Source organism: Mchenga conophoros, linkage group LG13, assembly GCF_057382185.1.
Source record: "Mchenga conophoros isolate Kocher_MC1m ecotype Shallow Benthic linkage group LG13, M_conophoros_male_GT1.1, whole genome shotgun sequence".
In the NCBI taxonomy this organism is placed as follows: Eukaryota; Metazoa; Chordata; class Actinopteri; order Cichliformes; family Cichlidae; genus Mchenga; species Mchenga conophoros.
Window position 1 is genome coordinate 26,280,969 of NC_140538.1, and position 17,854 is coordinate 26,298,822.

Here is a 17,854-nt window from a genome sequence, read left to right on the forward strand (position 1 = left end):
CCTCTTCATCTGCAAACAGAGCCACGTGTAGTAAGTCACCTCGAGCGGGATGTGCCGCGCTGCTGGAAGCACTTACATAAATTATCACATCTAACCTACTGACGGGGGTGCCGTGATTTTCTGGCCTGTGAGACAGAGGGTAATTCAGATATTAATTATGCAAATCAAATGTGTGAAATTGCAGAAAATTGTTTTCAAGTAGCCATCATCTTCTCTGCGAAGCATCCTCCGGATTCCCCTGTGTGGAGTTTAGATGAAATTTTTTTTGGATGAGCACCAATCCTAAAGACGCGTTTATGATAATGACATGCACACGCCTGTGTGAGGCTGTGAACATCAATCCAATTAATGCGACGTGGACGAGCATCCTCAGCATTTCTCACATGACAGCGAAGGACATCAAAGATGACACTGAGGGGTTGCTTGCAGTGCATGTTTCAAAGTGAGGTGGTAAGACATTGTTGGCAAATATGATATTTATATAATGATGACCACTGCAGAGAAGTTAGCCGAGCATGAGCACTTATTCTAATGGCAGATTCAGAAAACAGAGTCCAAGTGGCATGAGATCACCCAGGGATGAGGTGAGGACAGAGGCTGATGGAGACAAGCAGAAAATAGACCGCTGACACTGGCAGGTCCCAGTGGGTGACTTTGTGTTTGAATGTATTTAATGTCCACAAGCTTTGAAGACAGCATCTGCAAAAAAAAAGAAAAAAAAAGAAAAAAGAAAAAAAACTAATTACAAAGATAAATCTTTGACACTTCTAGCATGCAGTGAGTCAGGCAGCATCTGCATTTGTGCAGGAGTAGGTTTGTGCTGACGTCAAAGCTTTTGCAGGGAAGTTGAAAGAACCGTTGGGGAGTGACGGGGGCTCAGAAGAGAGATCGGCAGAAGAAACAGACGTGCACAAAAGCGAGTGCTGATGCACCGACATTATAGCTTCAAACTGCATCTGTGAAGAGAGATTTAGGTCAAGAGTGTGTGTGCGGGATCAGAAAAATGAAGCAACATCTATTCCAACACCTTGAAACACAAACATATTTAAATATCACTGAAAATACATAAAATTGAGGTGGAGAAAAGAAGCTGAGGATGTGTACACAAACAAGCAGAAATATTTGTGAAAATAAACCAAGAATCTCTGCAAACAAAATGATAAAAGAGGATTTTTCTTCTTCTACTTAAGCAAACAAACATTTTGGAAATAACTGAGAAAAATAAACTCTTCCATTTCCGCTGACTTTGCCTGAGTCGCTTTTATGCAATTAAAATGAAATGAATACTACATTTCACATTATCTCACCCTGTTGCCTGTGGAAGAGTCCAGCTCCTCTGCTGCTAAATTCCCCACTGTTAGCTCCGTCCCATTTAGGCACAGCCAATTCTGCCTCGGTGCCTTTTGAAAACCAGCATACGCTTTTACAGGTTAGAGAGTTGGGAGTAATGTGTTGTGATGGACCAAGTTGAAAAAACAGGAGGAGTCACGGGAATTGTTAGAAAAATAGGGTATTCATTTATTTAACCCAAAAATTATATTTACAAAAGTAATAAATGTTGAACTCATAAAAGAGGTCAAAGAAACAAACCTAGACTCAGTCAAACAACTGTGAACTCAACAAACAAAACTGACCTAAACAGGAAACGACACACAGGGGTATATATACTGCAGATCAGACCACTACGACACAACAGGGTAACTAAACAAAACACAATCATAAACAACAAAAGCGATGCAGAAGAGTCCAGTTTGTTAATAAACTAAACATCAAAGAAGAAACTCAAAACCACTAACCCGAAACTCAAATATTTAATTAAGTACAAAAGCGTTTTTTTAATTTTAATTAAAGAAAATACACATTCTCCCCTTCAGCAGGAAGTGGTGGTGCGGTCCAATTGTCCTTCTTTGTATTTAAGGACTTTAAACCCTGGCCACCACCTTTTGTCTGGCAACTCCCAGGGATCATGGCAGGTAAGAAACAGGTAAAAGAAACAAAGTAATCAACTGGTATGCTTACATAAGTAAACTAAATGTGCGTGCTTACGAACAGGACAAATGTACTTAAACCAATCAATAAACTTATTAGAAACTAAAGTGTGTTACTGTGTTCAAATGAAGAAATAAAAATACACAAGAGTTACAGACTTCAGAGTGTGGCCATGGTTTTGGCCATCACTGTGTTAAAGTGGGTGCAAACAACATTTTTGCCTCCTGATCTTTCTGATAACTACAGAGATTGTACAGGTAGTCCAGCTTCTCCAGGATGGCACATCATTAAAAGTCATCAACACATCAGCAGGACTGGTATTTGCTCCTTTGTGCAAGGAAGACACTGGTGTTGAATATCTCTTCCCAAACAATCAGAAACAGACTTCATGAGGATGGCCTGAGAATCCGATGTCCTACAGTGGGCCTTGTGCTCACTGCCTGCTGTTTGCCATAGAATACCAGAACTGGCAGGTCCACCGATGGCACCCTTTGCTTTTCACAGCAGGTTCTTTCTGAGCACATGTGACAGTCGTGAAAGGGTCAGGAGAAGTCGTGGAGAACATTATGCTGTGTGTAACATCATTCAGCATGACCTGAGTTGGCGGTGGGTCAGTAATGGTCTGGGGAGGCATATTCATGCAGAGATGAGCAATGGCACCCTGACTGCCATTAGGTATCAGCATAAAATCCTTAAAAAAATATATATTTTGTATATTTTATTAATAGCCAGCCACCAGGTTTGGAAACATTGTGCAATATAACACAGGTGTGGCAGCTAAAATCCTTTTGGATCTGTGACTCAATGAGGACACAGAGCATCCAAGAACACTCTTACTCCTCCTCTGCGGCTCTGGGACTTGCAGACCACGGAATCAACAAAGGTGTTCTATCTCTCACAATGGCATGTTCTAATTTCCATTTCTGACAGCTCTGATGAAATGCTCATTCACACATGCACACATGTCTATCTTATCCAATTACTGTGAGGACAAGCTATGGTTTACTGTAATGAATTATTCATAGCGCAATAAGGATGCACCACAGAGGTTAGTGTGTCAGTCTAAAGTGTGCTCCTCAGAATCCCTTTAAAAGATTATTTCTCGAATTCAGCTGCCACAATTGCCCGCCGTAATTAACTTGCTGTTTGCAGGGGCAGAATCGAGTCCACCAATCTGTGACTCGCTGCGATTAGAGTTTAATTCTGGCTGCCCTTGTAGCTGCACATGGACTTTGACCTGTGAAACGTTAAAATGAGATTTTAAAGGAGGAATACTCATGACGTGTTATCACCGTGTCGCCATGCACACGTGCACATCCCTGTTCTCCAGTGACGCTAACATTTTTATTTATTTCTGACAGAAGAGATTCTTTGGCAAATTTTCAAAGACGCTTAGCCGTGGCAGTGAAGAGGCACTGAACATAAGCGTGTCAATAATAATGACAGCCGCTATCCACAGAGAATTGTTTACGCAATTAAAAAGCTTATATCCAGCAGCGAGCTTGAAAATGAACAATTATTTTAGCTGTAAGAACGAGGCTGGAAACATGAAAAAGCACACAGACAGCACACTTTTATAAACTTGAGAATGCGCTGCATCTACAGCAATGTATTAAAGCTGCAGTATGCTCTGTCCTCAACTTCCAAGTTCAAATCCTCTCCTCTGTTAATCCCTCGGAGAGGGCAGGGATGATGGGACACACGGCCTTTAGAGAGAACCTGGTTTTGGCCACATGCTTTATTCTGCTATTTAACAAAATGAGCAGACGCCAGCTGTTGCAGCAGTGGATGTGGGCCGAGTGTAAGTCAGGAGCCACGTCATACATGACAGCTGTTTGTGGCATCAGACAATCTGAATTTGTGACTCGTCAAATTGCCCATCTGGGTCAAAGCAATAGTAAATAAATAATCAGTGGGTTTTAGTCATGTGGTGACTTATTATTAAAAAAATGAACATCATTAGTTGCAAAAGTACTGGGCTGTTTTTCTCCTCAATAATTTCACTAGATATTGTGCTCGGAGCTAAGAGCAGCCGAGGTAAATTGCTTGGCCCCACAAAACAATCTGTGTTAACAGGTCTGTAATCCATAAATTAACCTATCATCCTTTTCATAAATTCATGTCATGGTGAATTATTGTACTAAGCATGTCCACAGTTAGATAAAATGAAATAAGTATAGCTACAAGCAATCCCTATCCACCAAGGATTCAGGCTTCAATTTCTTCCAAATGCTCTGTTTAGGACAGTTTTTCTACTCTTAGCTCTGTATGATGTCATTTAGAACACATATCCTTAATATGATCACCTAAGACACACGCACTACTGTTCACTTATTATGTTTGAGTGTTTTAGCTCCGCTCATAAAGAGAGCGGAGCTAAAATGGTTTGTTTCAGGGAGGAACTGAGGGTCTGCACCAAGACCCAGAATAAGCTACACAAAGCTTAATAAAACTCTGAAGTATGCAAGGGAGAAAACAGGGGATTTAAAATGAGCACGTGTCTTCTTTGAATTATCTTTAAACGAGTTAATATTTGTGTGTAGATGCATATTCATCAGGGTTCCAATGTTTGCTTCCCCCTTTAGTGAAATCACATTTGGGAAGCCCAAGTAGGGGTGCAGCGAGTTCATTAAGCCAAGCTGTTTCACATTAATTTTACATTCAGTTGTTTAATAACTTCAAAGAAACCATACTTAATGGCTTTGAAATTAAAATTCTTTGAGGGAAAAAGTTAAAACATAATGAAAAAAAAGTTCTGTGTGAAAATGAACAAAGCAAAGAGTTTGAAATGTTTTTGAAGGGCTTTAACAGGTAAACAGGTCTGTATGACTTTAGTGACAAAAAGAGACAATAACATGTGAACTCACAGTTTCACATAGACGGAGCTTCTATGCTGTGGCTTTGATTATTGCATTTGTTTGACACTTTTATGGACAATTGTTTTTCTAGCTTACTTTGGCTGTCTTAACAATCCATCAAGCCTACCAGGTTTACACGCAATTAGGTTAATCGTCTGCCGGTTGATTCTTCATATATATAATACAAACATGAGAGTATTCATTTTCTTTTTAAACTCATAGCAAGAAAGAGGAGCTTATAAGCTGCATTTCTTCTTGTTCGCCACTTCCCGCTACAGGACTTTGCTTTGTCCATTTCAGATAAGGACTGTAATTTTGAGTGAAGAATAGATTACTTGAATTGCCTTTCAGAAGGCCAAGAAGAAAAAGAAAAAGTCAGCAAGCAATCAGCTTTATTTCTGCCAAAAGCCGTGTGGTCATGCATGAAAGTAGTTGTAATGATTGAACGAGCTCATAGGGTCTGAATATCACCTCTGGAGCCCCACACGGGTTTCTCTAAAAGACACCGGAGGGTAGCCGGGTTCACCGCTGCAGCCTGACTGGAGAGAGTCAGGAAGCGTGTGTTGATGCTTATAGATGTCTGAGTGATGGTAGAACTGCCAGAGATAGAGCTCTGTCATGTTTGAAGTGCTAATGTTTGTGACGGAGAGGTGAAAAAAAGCTACTTTAAAGTTCATTATGGAGCTAATTCCCAGCACAGTGAGAGTAGCTTTACAATAATTGCATCTCCAGGGAGAAAAGCAGTGGGTGATTTTGTACATTCAAGCAGATGTGCATTGCTGAAATATGCTCAGAGATCACCTGTAGAGGGATTCCATTTAATTAAACATATGGCCTCTCGCTAAATTATGAGAGAAGGTCTGATCGGATAGAAAAAGAGGAGAAAAAACATTAAAGACTTGTCTAAATTTAAATACTTATGGATAGCAGTAAAAGCAATAAGATTAAACATAAAAAGGATGCCTACACAGAACAAAAACTTAACTAGATATCTATATCTGAATGCTGTTGACCTATTTATTGATAATAGTTTAATTTCAAGTGCTGCTGGTCTGAACAATATATTGATGGACCACTGTTTCCCAGCATAACAGCACAATTGCATCACAGATTATTACAGTTAGTAATAATCACAGGCTTACGACTTACCCTCCCTTACAATATCCTTGGCAAGAAAGGAGAACATATTTTATTACAGAGTCGAGCTGTGGCATAAATCCCTGCTGTATGGAGGGGGAACATAAAGCTCCTTCTATGCCTTGAATGAAAAACCTTTAAGTGGTGAATGAACGGCACGTGAGCAAGTGAGTCAGTGGGTGAACTGCACAATTTAAGCACTTCCAGTCTGTGCGACATCCCCACGTCTTAAAGAGAATTCTGCTATTTTAAATCAACCTGTAGGCGCAGAGAAACGAGGTCAGACACAAACAACGTCGCCGTGGGAACCCTGCGCTTCAGCAGCACAATGACATTTCTCTGTGGAAAAAAACGAGGTGGAGGAAGACCACCTCAAAATGTCACAGGACCCACAGATACGCATTTGTTAAAAAAAAAAAGGAAAATCAGAACAGTTAATGAACTGTCACCATTTGGTTTCGAGTGCACGTGAGACTCTGAGTGTGAGAAGTTTCCTACAGAGTTTTACAATACAGAATATAAGCATGTATGTGAAATCTCATCATTACCCCTTTTTACACTGGTAATATAAAAACAGTTGGAGAACATCCCCATCCTCTCTAATCTGTCAGGCATAAGATTACTGTTCAATCGATTACCAGCAGGTGTTAGGGACATGACTTCAGGTGTTCCTCATCAGCAAGGGTGTAGATTTGGTTGTGGCATTGGTGGGGACGGATGATTCAACCATCGAACCCTGCCCTGTTTCTTATTTTTTCCTTTTTGTTTTTGCTTCTTGATAAAGAAAGAGAAATATACTTGCCTACATATGCTATTCTACATGGTTTTAAACCATTTAAAATTACAATTCATAGTTTTATATGTGAATTATATAATGTTAAATTACTATTAAACAAATGACCGACTAAGTATTTTAGGCTTTAGTTTACTTCAGCCATATTCCATATAAATCAGGTATTATACAAAAATAAAAATAGCTTCAAATACAGTCATGACAATAAAAGAATATGACTTTAAGAAATTAACAACATTAGTTCAGTTACAGTACACCAACATCTCTTATACATTAGCACTAAGGGAACACTGAATGACCTGTTGGTTTTTGTCCATAAAACTACTCGTCTAAGATTACCACAAAGTAAAAGGTCTCTCAGCAACATTATGGACTACTGCCCTCTATCAGATCAGTGAGCTGGGATGTTTTATTCTCAACATGAACTACTGTTACAGCAACAGACATGGACTACATGCCCACACAACAAACACATGCCTGCTCCTCTCATTAGCTGAAATGAACTGCTGGCATATTGGTTTTACATCTGTACTGTCCAGTCTCTCCTGGTGGACATGGCATCACATTATTCATGGTTACATACAATTTTAGACTGATGTGGGCCAAGCTCCTACTTGGGGGGGGGGTATACATGTACATATATATATACAAAAAACTTGAATCTTACAGTGTTTATTTATCGGATAAAATACCGTTATTATTAAACAGGCCAGGGGTGTCCAAATTCAGAGGCTGCGTCCACCTGAGGACCCGGCCTTTGTGGTCTAAGTGGGCCGGGTCCTCCAAAAGCCGGGTAGACCGGAAATGAGCGATTGTGAAATTGGACGGTCTAGCCTTCAGAATTACGTCACCTGCCGTCTGCTCCTTGCTGTCTAAAATATAACCGGACGCTGGCGTAGATGGTCGAATAAACTGCTGTCACACAGCTGAATAAGTGTGAGAACCCGGAGGAATCCTCCCGAGGGATTAATAAATCTAGTTTACAGTTTTTTCTGATTGCTTAAACCCTAACTCTGATTCCTGTAGCACAATCTCTAAAACTATTCAGACTTATAGCAAAACCACTCACTGAGTTTGCAAAACTAAAAGCACAAAAACTGCTTTGCACTCAGTTTGCAATTTTGTAACACACACTTTGCAAAACTGTAGGCACAATTCACTGCACAACACTCAATTACCAAATTTCCAACACACTCCTAGCAAAAGTATACACATGTATGGCTATCATTAACACTAATTTGCCAACTGTCTGGCACACTTTCACATGTGAAAACTTTTTTAGATAATTAGTTCACTTTGCAATCCCCACAAAGAAAGAACGCCTTTATTTCAACATGTATGTCTTTGTTTGACTTTTTATTTTATTTTTTGTTTTTTCGAAGTACAGCCAAACTCTTAATCTCAGTAGACCTAAATATAGACCTAAGAATACAAAAAGCCTTACTTTGAAAGTATAAACGGAAGCCTGACGTTCCTGTTGGGTCTGACTAGTCACTGGTATATTGACCTAGTTTCAGCAAACAGCAGTCTCAGGTTGGCTTTTGAATTAGCGGCGCGCGAGGAGCCGGTGTGGGAGCGCCGACGAGCGCACAGCCTCTCGTGCCCAGAGACGCGCGCAGCACAATGCTGGAAACCAAGTTTCCATCCGCGAAATGAATCTCCCTAACGAAACCAGAGCCGGGAGAAGTACAGAACATTACATTTTCGCACTTGGCACCTACAAACTTCTCGCTTTTACCATTGGGACTATCGGAGTATTCGGCTTTTGCAATAACGTCTTTGTCATAATACTCTACTGTAGGTTCAAAAGACTCCGGACGCCTACCAATTTGCTGCTGGTCAACATAAGTTTGAGTGATTTTCTAGTTTCTGTCATCGGAATAAACTTTACCTTCGCTTCGTGCGTTAAAGGCGGATGGATTTGGAGCCAGTCGACGTGCATCTGGGACGGCTTCAGCAACAGCTTATTTGGTGAGAGGAGAAAAAAATAAAGTAATTTAATCGTTTATGCTAGCATGTGTTAACATTTAATAATAGTTTTTATTAAAATAATTTACAAATATAATTCTTTAACCCTGTTACATTTTTGTGTGTCTCGCACTATATGCAAGGAAATAGCGGCTCAGTGTAAATAGGCAGAAGGCGGAGAGAAGCTCATTAATAACAAAGAATGCACTACGAAGGCATGAAGGACGTTATCAGTAACATAAATCTAAATATAATTGGGGGGGTTTTTTTTAAAAAAAATTTCAAATGACACATTATCTACGAGTTCTTGTGAAAATTTCCTCTCTTCAATTGTATTAAAATACAGAGTAATATCTAGCTGCTATGCTGAGCTTTATATTGTGTATTTTTTTCTTCCTGTATTTATACTTGCATCATACAGTGAGGAATCTTTTGACACCTCCCTGCGCCTGCCCTTCTATGTTAGCAAAAGTGTCCATTTATTTCCAGCATAAGTCTATTCATCTGGGAAGTGTGAATAAACATTGAGGGTCATTGTCTGGGTCCCACCAGCGTAGGAATTAGAGCTCAGAAGGACTCATGTGTGGTAATGAGCTCATTAGTGATAGCCTCCAAGTCTTCTTCTTTTATTTTTTTTTTCTCCCGCTTCAGCAAATGAAACCCAGCGAACCAGCTGGACTTCTGTCATCCTGCTGTCCTTTAAGTGACATTGTCTTCTTTCCACATATTCCAAAGGGCACACTTGCCCGCCTGTGTCCGGTGTGCAGCACTGCAGCAGTGGTTGTGGCTTGCAATGTACATGTCACAGGAGAATTCAGAACCAAAAGGCATACAAAGATAGTGTTGATATAACAGTTTATATAAGATGAAGTCTTTCGTGAATAAAGTGGCATTGAAGAGAGAAGATGCTGCGTTCTGTCTCTTTGGCCCTTAGATAACCTCCCTCCCCCCCTTGTCAAAAGGGGGGGAAAGGATTCTGTGTGATATTTGATATGTGAAAAACTCAAGGTCATACAGGTTGTCATGGCTTGAGTGGGTGTGAGCACTGCAAATCCAGAGAACCTGCTTACACTGAGCATACTGTTACAATTGAGGTATATAAAGATAACCCCCTTGGCTTGACAGTACGTGTGCCCTCCAATAATCCATGCACAAATAAGATGTCTTCTTTGCACATTACTTTAAGTGTGACTCAGTAACTGACACACAAAGGGCCACAGGAGCTGCAGCAGTAAGCCCTGGCTGTTCTGTCCAAGCACATCCTTCCTTCAGCTGGTTTGCTGTGGCTCAAACTTAGCGCATACTATATAACGTCTCCCTTTGTAATCTGTGCATCCACCTATCGATGCTGTATCTGTCTCATTCGTATGTAACAAAAGAATAATAAACCTATCTGAGCTTACATAACTGGCTATACATGTATATAGGTTAGGGGAGGGTGTATGATGAAGTTTGAATAAAAATATTTTCCCTGGCATATTGACCTAATTTCAGCAAAGTTATCGTAGATGCTATACCAGGGCTTTAAGAGGTGCTCTTAAGATTGCATGCTTATAAGTAAAATGATGCACAGGAGGAACAAAAGAGCGACAGCTATGCACACAAGACACTTCAGTACGTGTGGTAAAAGCAGGCTGTGTAATGCAGATGCGGGTCCTAAAGGTGTGTGTGCGTAGGAGTCAAGAGCCTCTTTCTGTGCATCTTCACAGGGTTTTGCACCAAAATGATTGAATGTGATGTCCAGACACAAGATGTTCAGATTTGTGTTTACACTGAGTGCGATGTACACTCAACCCAGACACGCTGAGTAGCCACTGACCCAAATCCTGCTGTTGTCTCTCTCCCTTTGCTGCCAGGCATCGTTTCCATCATGACTCTGGCGGCCCTGGCTTATGAGCGCTATATCCGGGTGGTCCATGCACAGGTGGTGGACTTCCCCTGGGCATGGCGAGCCATCGCCCACATCTGGCTCTACTCCCTGGCCTGGACAGGTGCTCCCCTGCTCGGGTGGAACCGCTACACTCTAGAGATCCACAGGCTGGGCTGCTCTCTGGACTGGACCTCGAAGGACCCAAACGATGCCTCATTCATCCTCTTATTCCTCTTGGCATGTTTCTTTGTGCCTGTTGGTGTCATGATCTACTGCTATGGGAACATCCTGTATACAGTGCAAAGGGTAAGGAATAAAAAGGATTGTTTGGGGTTTTTTTATTGCTTGCTTCTCTTAGAAACAATAAGATTAATAAACTGAATGAACAACATGGGATTGTAAATGAAGGCTAGCCTATCAAAACATTAACCACGACGGTCAAAACTTATGGTACACATCCCCACAAAAATACATCTCTATTCAAATATTAACCCCCATTTCAGATGCTTATCGATTTATTGATGTAGAGTTTTGTACGTTGTTATTTCTCACTTCCAGAATAGTAGACTTCAGTTGTTTTAAGATTTTGCACAAAACACATTTTTAGTTTTGGGTCATACTCCTGAAACATCTTTTTTGTGCTGTAACTTGAATTTTCACTGCTGTTTTCTTCCCTTGTCTTATAACTGACAGCTCAACTGTGCAAGCATGTACAATAAAAGTGAGACATCAGAGAACAATACAAAAACAAAACTCCAGCTCTTATACCCGACAACAAATTCCAGTGTGTAAACACACTCCAGCTGCTTTGAGTGCTAACACCTCAGTTCATGTAACACTTGAAGTGTCGCTGTCTTTCAGCTTACACATGAATTAGCACTGATGTGTCGCAGGACTTCCACTTCAGCTGACTTTGAGGTCAGTTCATCACATGCAGCGAAAGAACATTTCAGCGTTTTATACCAACTTACAAAGGATATTTCAGTGTCATCACTTGATCTCCAAATTGACGAATCAATTGTTTAAAAGAAGAGAAAAAAGTGGAACTAAAAAGAAAAAGCTAGAGGAACAACAGCTTACCTAAGCAGAAACCGCTTAAGTTAACTGGCAACAGGTAAAAAACATGACTGGGTATAAAAACACCATCTTAGGCTATGTCCACACTAGCCCGGATAGATTTGAAAACTGCATTTTCGTCTGAAAACGCTCCGCGTCCAACTATCGTTTTCAGTCGTTTTCACAGAGTTGTGCGTCCAGATTGAAACGGACGAAAACGCTTATGCTCCAGTACTGCGCATGCATGAAACGCAAGACGATTCGACCTGACTGATTTCTGTCTGCCGCTTATTTACTTTCCGGCTCTTTGAAACGTCGCGGCAAAATGTCGAGGAAAAGCGCCGAGTTTTTTAAATGGACTAACAATGAGGTGGAGTTGTTGCTGCGAGTAACACAAAAGTACAAAGTTGCAAAAGCGAATGAGAATTAAAAAATCTGAAGAAAAGCTATCTGAAGCATGTACAGACTGATATTAATCTTTAATAGGGCTGTCAAAATTGAGAGCAAACAAAACAACTGCTGTATAATGGCCCTCCGCTATCTTTGTTTAATTGGTCACATGACTAAAATGTGTCATCGTTTTCAAAAAGGCTCCGGGTTCGTTGTCCACACTGCAACGTGAAAACGGCGTTTTCAAATGCATCTGCTTTGGAGAGCGTTTTCAAAACACTGTTTTCCTTGACCAAAACACCGTCCCGGTGTGGACGGAAGGCCAAAACAGAGAGAAAAAGATGCATTTTCATTTGAAAACGTTGAAATGTTCTGTCATGTAAATTGTTACATGGGCTCAGGAACAGTTCCAGAAATCATTATCTGTGAACATTTCACCATGCTATCCTCAAGTGCAGATTAAAGCTCTGTCATGCAAAGAAGAAGCCATATGTGAACATGATCCAGAAATGCTGCTGTTTATTCTGCCCTAAATTTAATTTCAAATAGACTAAGGCAAAATGGAAAATTGTTCCGTGGTCAAGCAACCTTAAAATCTGACATTATTTTTGGAAAACATGGAAACTGTTTTCAAAAAAGCATAAAGAGGGGAGCGTCCCTCAGTGCTTAGTTTAAAAGCCTGCCTCTGGTGTTATGGGGGTACATTAGGGAGTATTGAATTAGGAGCTTGCAGATCTGGAAACACACCACGAATGCTGTATCTACAGGTTTCAGAGCAACACCCAGATTACATCTTTTTCAGAGAAGGCCTTGCTTATTTTAGAAAGACAATGCCAAAACACATACTGCAGATATTACAACAGCATAGCTTTGTAGTAGAAGATACTGAACTGAACTCTGCAGACTTTACACCAATAGAACGAATGATACGCCAAACATATTCAATCAGTATCAGCTTCTATAGCAGCTGATAAATAAAAAAAAGTAATAAAGACAGGGGAAAACCATGTTATGAGTCTTGGCATTGCGTTGTTTGTCTACCAGAGAGCACTCTGCGACTTCACTGTTGGAAACATAACCAATATTAGGGAAATCTGTTTATGTACTTACTTTGTAAGTATTGGCTGATATATTGGAATATCACTAAATATTTGTGTAGTTTCAGCTGAGGGGTTGCATTGAGTGAAATCTAATTTAAAAGACATCTGACAATTTAAAATTTTTAGTTTGTTTAAAACAGAACATCAGTCATGTGGCTCCACCTCACAGTCCATCACACTTCACAGGTTATTGTAATGTGTGGAATGGATTGTAGATTGACACTTTGCCATGGTATAAGCTCACTGGGCCTTTAGTCGAATGCTCTAAAAATGGTCGGCATTTACAAACTGATTGGCGAATGGAACAGGAAGTCTTAGTCAAGAAGCCACAACAAACAAGTCGTCACTTCCAGACGCTAAGTAAGCATACTAGTCAATAGCTTCTCAAATTGTTAGTAACTCAGTTACTGTTGCAAAAGTTTTGTTTTGTTTTTTTATCTCTTTGCATGATTATTTTATACCTTTAGCCAGAGATTGAAAATGCAGACTCTGCGACATTCATTTCACACCCTTTTCATTAACGGCTGTTTTATCATTACATTCCTCTGTGCCTTTGGGACCTGTCCTGTATGCTAGAACTCATCCAGAAAACTCACTATTGTGCTTCTTAGAAGCATTGCCTTAAATTCTTGTGGCAAAGGACAAGTGACATGAGTTCAGTTTATTTTAATAATGTCACGAAAAAATACTTTGTCTGTGAAGGAATCTGCAGTCATCATTCAAGAGATGACTGCTGAAGTGACACAGCACATTTTGTAATGAAACATGTAAATGAGAAAGGGACTAACTGATTTCCAAGCCTTCCTGCATCAGTTTCCTTTCTTAAATATGCACAATCATGCAGGAAGTGTGAGCTGCTGCGTTCTTGGAGCACCTCAGAGGCCTGGTTGGATTTGTCACATGTCACAGTATTTTGGGAACATCTTCAAAGAGGAATAACTCAGTACCCTGCAGACTATTTCTGGTTTGATACGAGAGCAGCTGGTCGGCTTTGCTACAGAAAGAAAATCTTATTATAGATATGTGAAGGCCTGGAGAAACAATAGAATTTAAGCTTGCAAAAGGTTGTGGATTAATAAGAAAAAGAGCATAAAGAGCACAAATTGTAAAGTCATAAGTATTGTATTCACGTCTACGTTCAGCTGCTGTGTTCTTTTTTGAGCGAGTCTAGAGAATAGCTATATTGTTTATCATCACATCTCTTTAGCTGAAGGGTAGGTTTGATCTGCAGTGTCGTGAACCCAGCCTGTTACCAAGGCATTATCATGTTTTCACAACTTTTACGATGTTACCAACATCTTAAGATACAACTCTCAAGAGGAGAAGAGAGATAAAACTGGAAATTAATGTAATCTATCTTATTGTAACCAGTAAACTAGCCTGACAGCTGTAGAGCTTTGGTGGGTTTAAATATAAAAAGAAATAAAACAAATAGAGAGAACTCCCAATGAAAATGAAAACTAACTTTCTGTTTTTTAACTATCCTTCCATCCATCCATGTGGCTGCTAAACCAATAAATTTACCACAAGAGACACAGAACCGGGATGTTCACTCCAAATAACAGCCGTCCTGACACAGAGCTTAAATTGATTTAATCTGAGTCGAGAGCTGGACTCGACAGCTGTCCAATCACAATCTTAGTGATGGCAGCCAGGAGAGAGAGTGTGTCATGTCTTAGAATCAGAGGCCAATCATAACATGGGGAGCACACACTGTGCTTGCACAAAAGCTAGTGGTTAAACTATAAAGTCACAAGCTAAAGTTGTACAATGATTAACAGGCAAAGAGCTCAAAATGACTACACATTTATTGATTTCTACTTAAATGCTGCCCAAACAGTAAATTACACTAAATATTTCAGTGCAGGGAAACTGGATTGAATGTGCACAGAATCGCAGTGTTAGAAAGAAAGACATTGCAAAGGTTTGATTCTGAGACGAGAATGAAATCCACATTGTCCACGTGCTCTGTGTCTGTCTAAAGGCAGTTGAAGATACTTCTTGGATAGCAAAATAACATCTTACCAATATTTGTTTCCCGAAGAATGTTAACTCCTGCAGATTAATTTGTTCTGGTATATGTTTTGACGTTGACTATATGGATGTACACAAGCAGTTCCTGCAAAGTTAGCAGGAGGGGAGGTTTGTTGTACAAATCCTACCAGCAAGAGGGTTAGGTTCACAAAGTCTGTTGCCATGGTAACTGACCGTCTCTTTGACTAAGCCTGCTTCCTGGAACAGGCCCCAAGATGAAACACAGGCAAAAGCCCTTAGGATGATAAAAAATAAAGCAAAGGAAAACGGAATAAAAACCACTGAAATGTGACTATGGAAGTAGAAGAGCTGCTGAGGGAACAAGACAGACAGGGGAGAATGGGGAGATCAATAATATAGCACAGGTTGATATATATCCCAGAGTTGAGAAATTACTTTGGTGTAGCAGGTAGAAATTAGGATTAATCCCCCCCCAAATAACATAAAATTGTCTTAGATAAGTAGAATAAACTAATGAGGCTAAGCAAAAAAACAAAATCAAAGACTGTGACATAAATTTACTTTATGACAAAGTGTCACTGTAACTTGTTTGCTTGATAAAGAAATATCCCATCATGTCAGCATCCTGCTCTGTCCTGTTTCTTATAGCTGCGCTCTCTCCAAGACCTCCAAACGGTTCAAATCATCAAGATTTTGCGTTATGAGAAGAAAGTCGCCGTGATGTTTCTCCTGATGATAACCTGCTTCCTGGTTTGTTGGACACCCTACGCTGTCGTCTCCATGATGGAGGCCTTCGGCAGGAAGAGCATGGTCTCGCCCACTCTGGCCATCATCCCATCATTCTTTGCCAAGTCGAGCACGGCGTACAACCCCCTCATTTACGTCTTTATGAGCAGAAAGGTTTGTAATCAAATTATTTTTCTTTTCTTTTTTTTAATGTTTGGGGTGAGGCTACCTCTCCAGCACCAATCTCTTTGTGTTGCTGCTCGAAAATCAGCCCAGGTTAGGCTTCTGTCTAGAATACATGATATATTTCACTTGAGAGTTCTGAATAGCCGCTTGCTGTGTAGTTTGTCATCCCTCCCCCGGAGTAACCACAGCTGACCCATAATTAAATATGGACAAACACAACAAATCAATAGCATCTCAATGTGAGGGGACGGTTTCGTCTCCTCTTGTGTAACTGCAGCTTTAAGTAGCAAATTGCAGGAATATCTTCCCACAAAATGTCACTATTTTAAAAATATTTTTCCATTCCTTAATATGGTGAGCATAAAAATTTATTTTATTTTGTATGTCAGAGTGAAATGGTCTGGACCACTAGTCTTGGTTTGCTGGCTAGAGGCTGATCTCTTGTGTGTTTGACATACTAATGAGTGAAGAAAGGAGGCTGTTGTTAAATACCAGCCTTTGCTTCTGTTTCTCTTCCACAGTTCCGCCGCTGTTTGCTGCAGCTGCTCTGCTCTCGGATCTCTTGGCTGCAGCGCAACCTCAAAGAGCACCCCCTGGCTCCGACCGAGCGTCCCATCCGACCGATCGTTGTGTCCAGTATGTGCAGCAGCACCAAGGCGCGACCCAAGAAGAGGGTGACCTTCAATTCCTCCTCAATCGTCTTCATCATCACCAGCGATGACTTCCAGCACCTGGATGTGACCTCCAAGGCTGGAAACTCCACGCAGTTTAATGTTATCCAAGTGAGGCCACTGTGAGCCAAAAACACCGGACTTCTCACCCCACCACTCCGTATGCCTTAGGACCTAACATGCAACTCCAAGCCAAAACAATCCTGTCTGACCTCCCTGGCTGTTTCTGTGTCCACACGTGGTAACAGCCTGGTTACAGCTTCATGTATAAACCCAACTGTAAGCCCAAGTTCTCAAATAAACCAGTTTGAGTAGTATGAAAGTTTGACATCCTCATCTAACATCGGCTGTTGTGATATAAGTAACTTAATGTAGTAGTGGTGGTATTTTTCTCACACGCATTTGTCAGATATGCCATACAGTATATGTGACAGCTGTAGGACTTTGTTGAGTATATGAAAGGCAGTTGAGGACCTGAGTTTGGCTTAACATGTGGTAGCATTTTCATTTTTTGGTTGGTACCCAACTGTGTATAATGGAATACAAGCCTTAGATTCTTAGCCATAACCCATAATGCACAAACTGACATTACTGTGTATGGATTCAATAAAGAGACCCTATTTTAAGCTATCTAGCCTGTTTACTTAAGCTCATCTTATTTTAATGTAAATATCAAGTGTGACAAGATCAGTCACTGTGAAATTACACTTGGTAGATTTGTATGTATTAGGACGATGGGAGTAGCCCTACTTGAAGACTAAGAGGAAATGAGACTAAGACCTTAGTGACACACTCCTTTCATTTCCTCCTGAGCTGTCAGCTATGAATAGATTTAATGAATGGTTTTCCTTAGCTGATAAAAACCCTTTTAACTGTGGATGTGAGAACGAGTGAGAGGGATTTTGTCTTTTTAGACAGTTGGAAAACTGGGACTTGGTTGATTTCTTACTGTATTTTCACTATGAAGCATATGTTATAATAAAGACTGGAAACAGAAAAAAAACTTGCCTAGCTGTGTCCATAGGTGACAAAACTGGAAATTTAACATTTATGCTTTTTGCCAGAGAGTGAAAATGATCAATGAGTTTCATGAAGGGTAAATAAAAGTCCTTAAA

General features: G+C 40.4%; 1 protein-coding gene across 1 annotated transcript; it reads left to right on the top strand.

The window, feature by feature from the left end:
- Positions 1-8,299: 8,299 nt before the first annotated feature.
- Positions 8,300-17,742, top strand: opn3 (opsin 3). Its single transcript, XM_085297530.1, has 4 exons — positions 8,300-8,748; positions 10,602-10,921; positions 15,805-16,056; positions 16,590-17,742. Exons 1-4 carry the CDS (start codon positions 8,430-8,432, stop codon positions 16,863-16,865), a joined length of 1,167 nt encoding a protein of 388 aa, XP_085153656.1. The 5' UTR covers positions 8,300-8,429; the 3' UTR covers positions 16,866-17,742.
- The last annotated feature ends 112 nt before the right edge of the window (positions 17,743-17,854 follow it).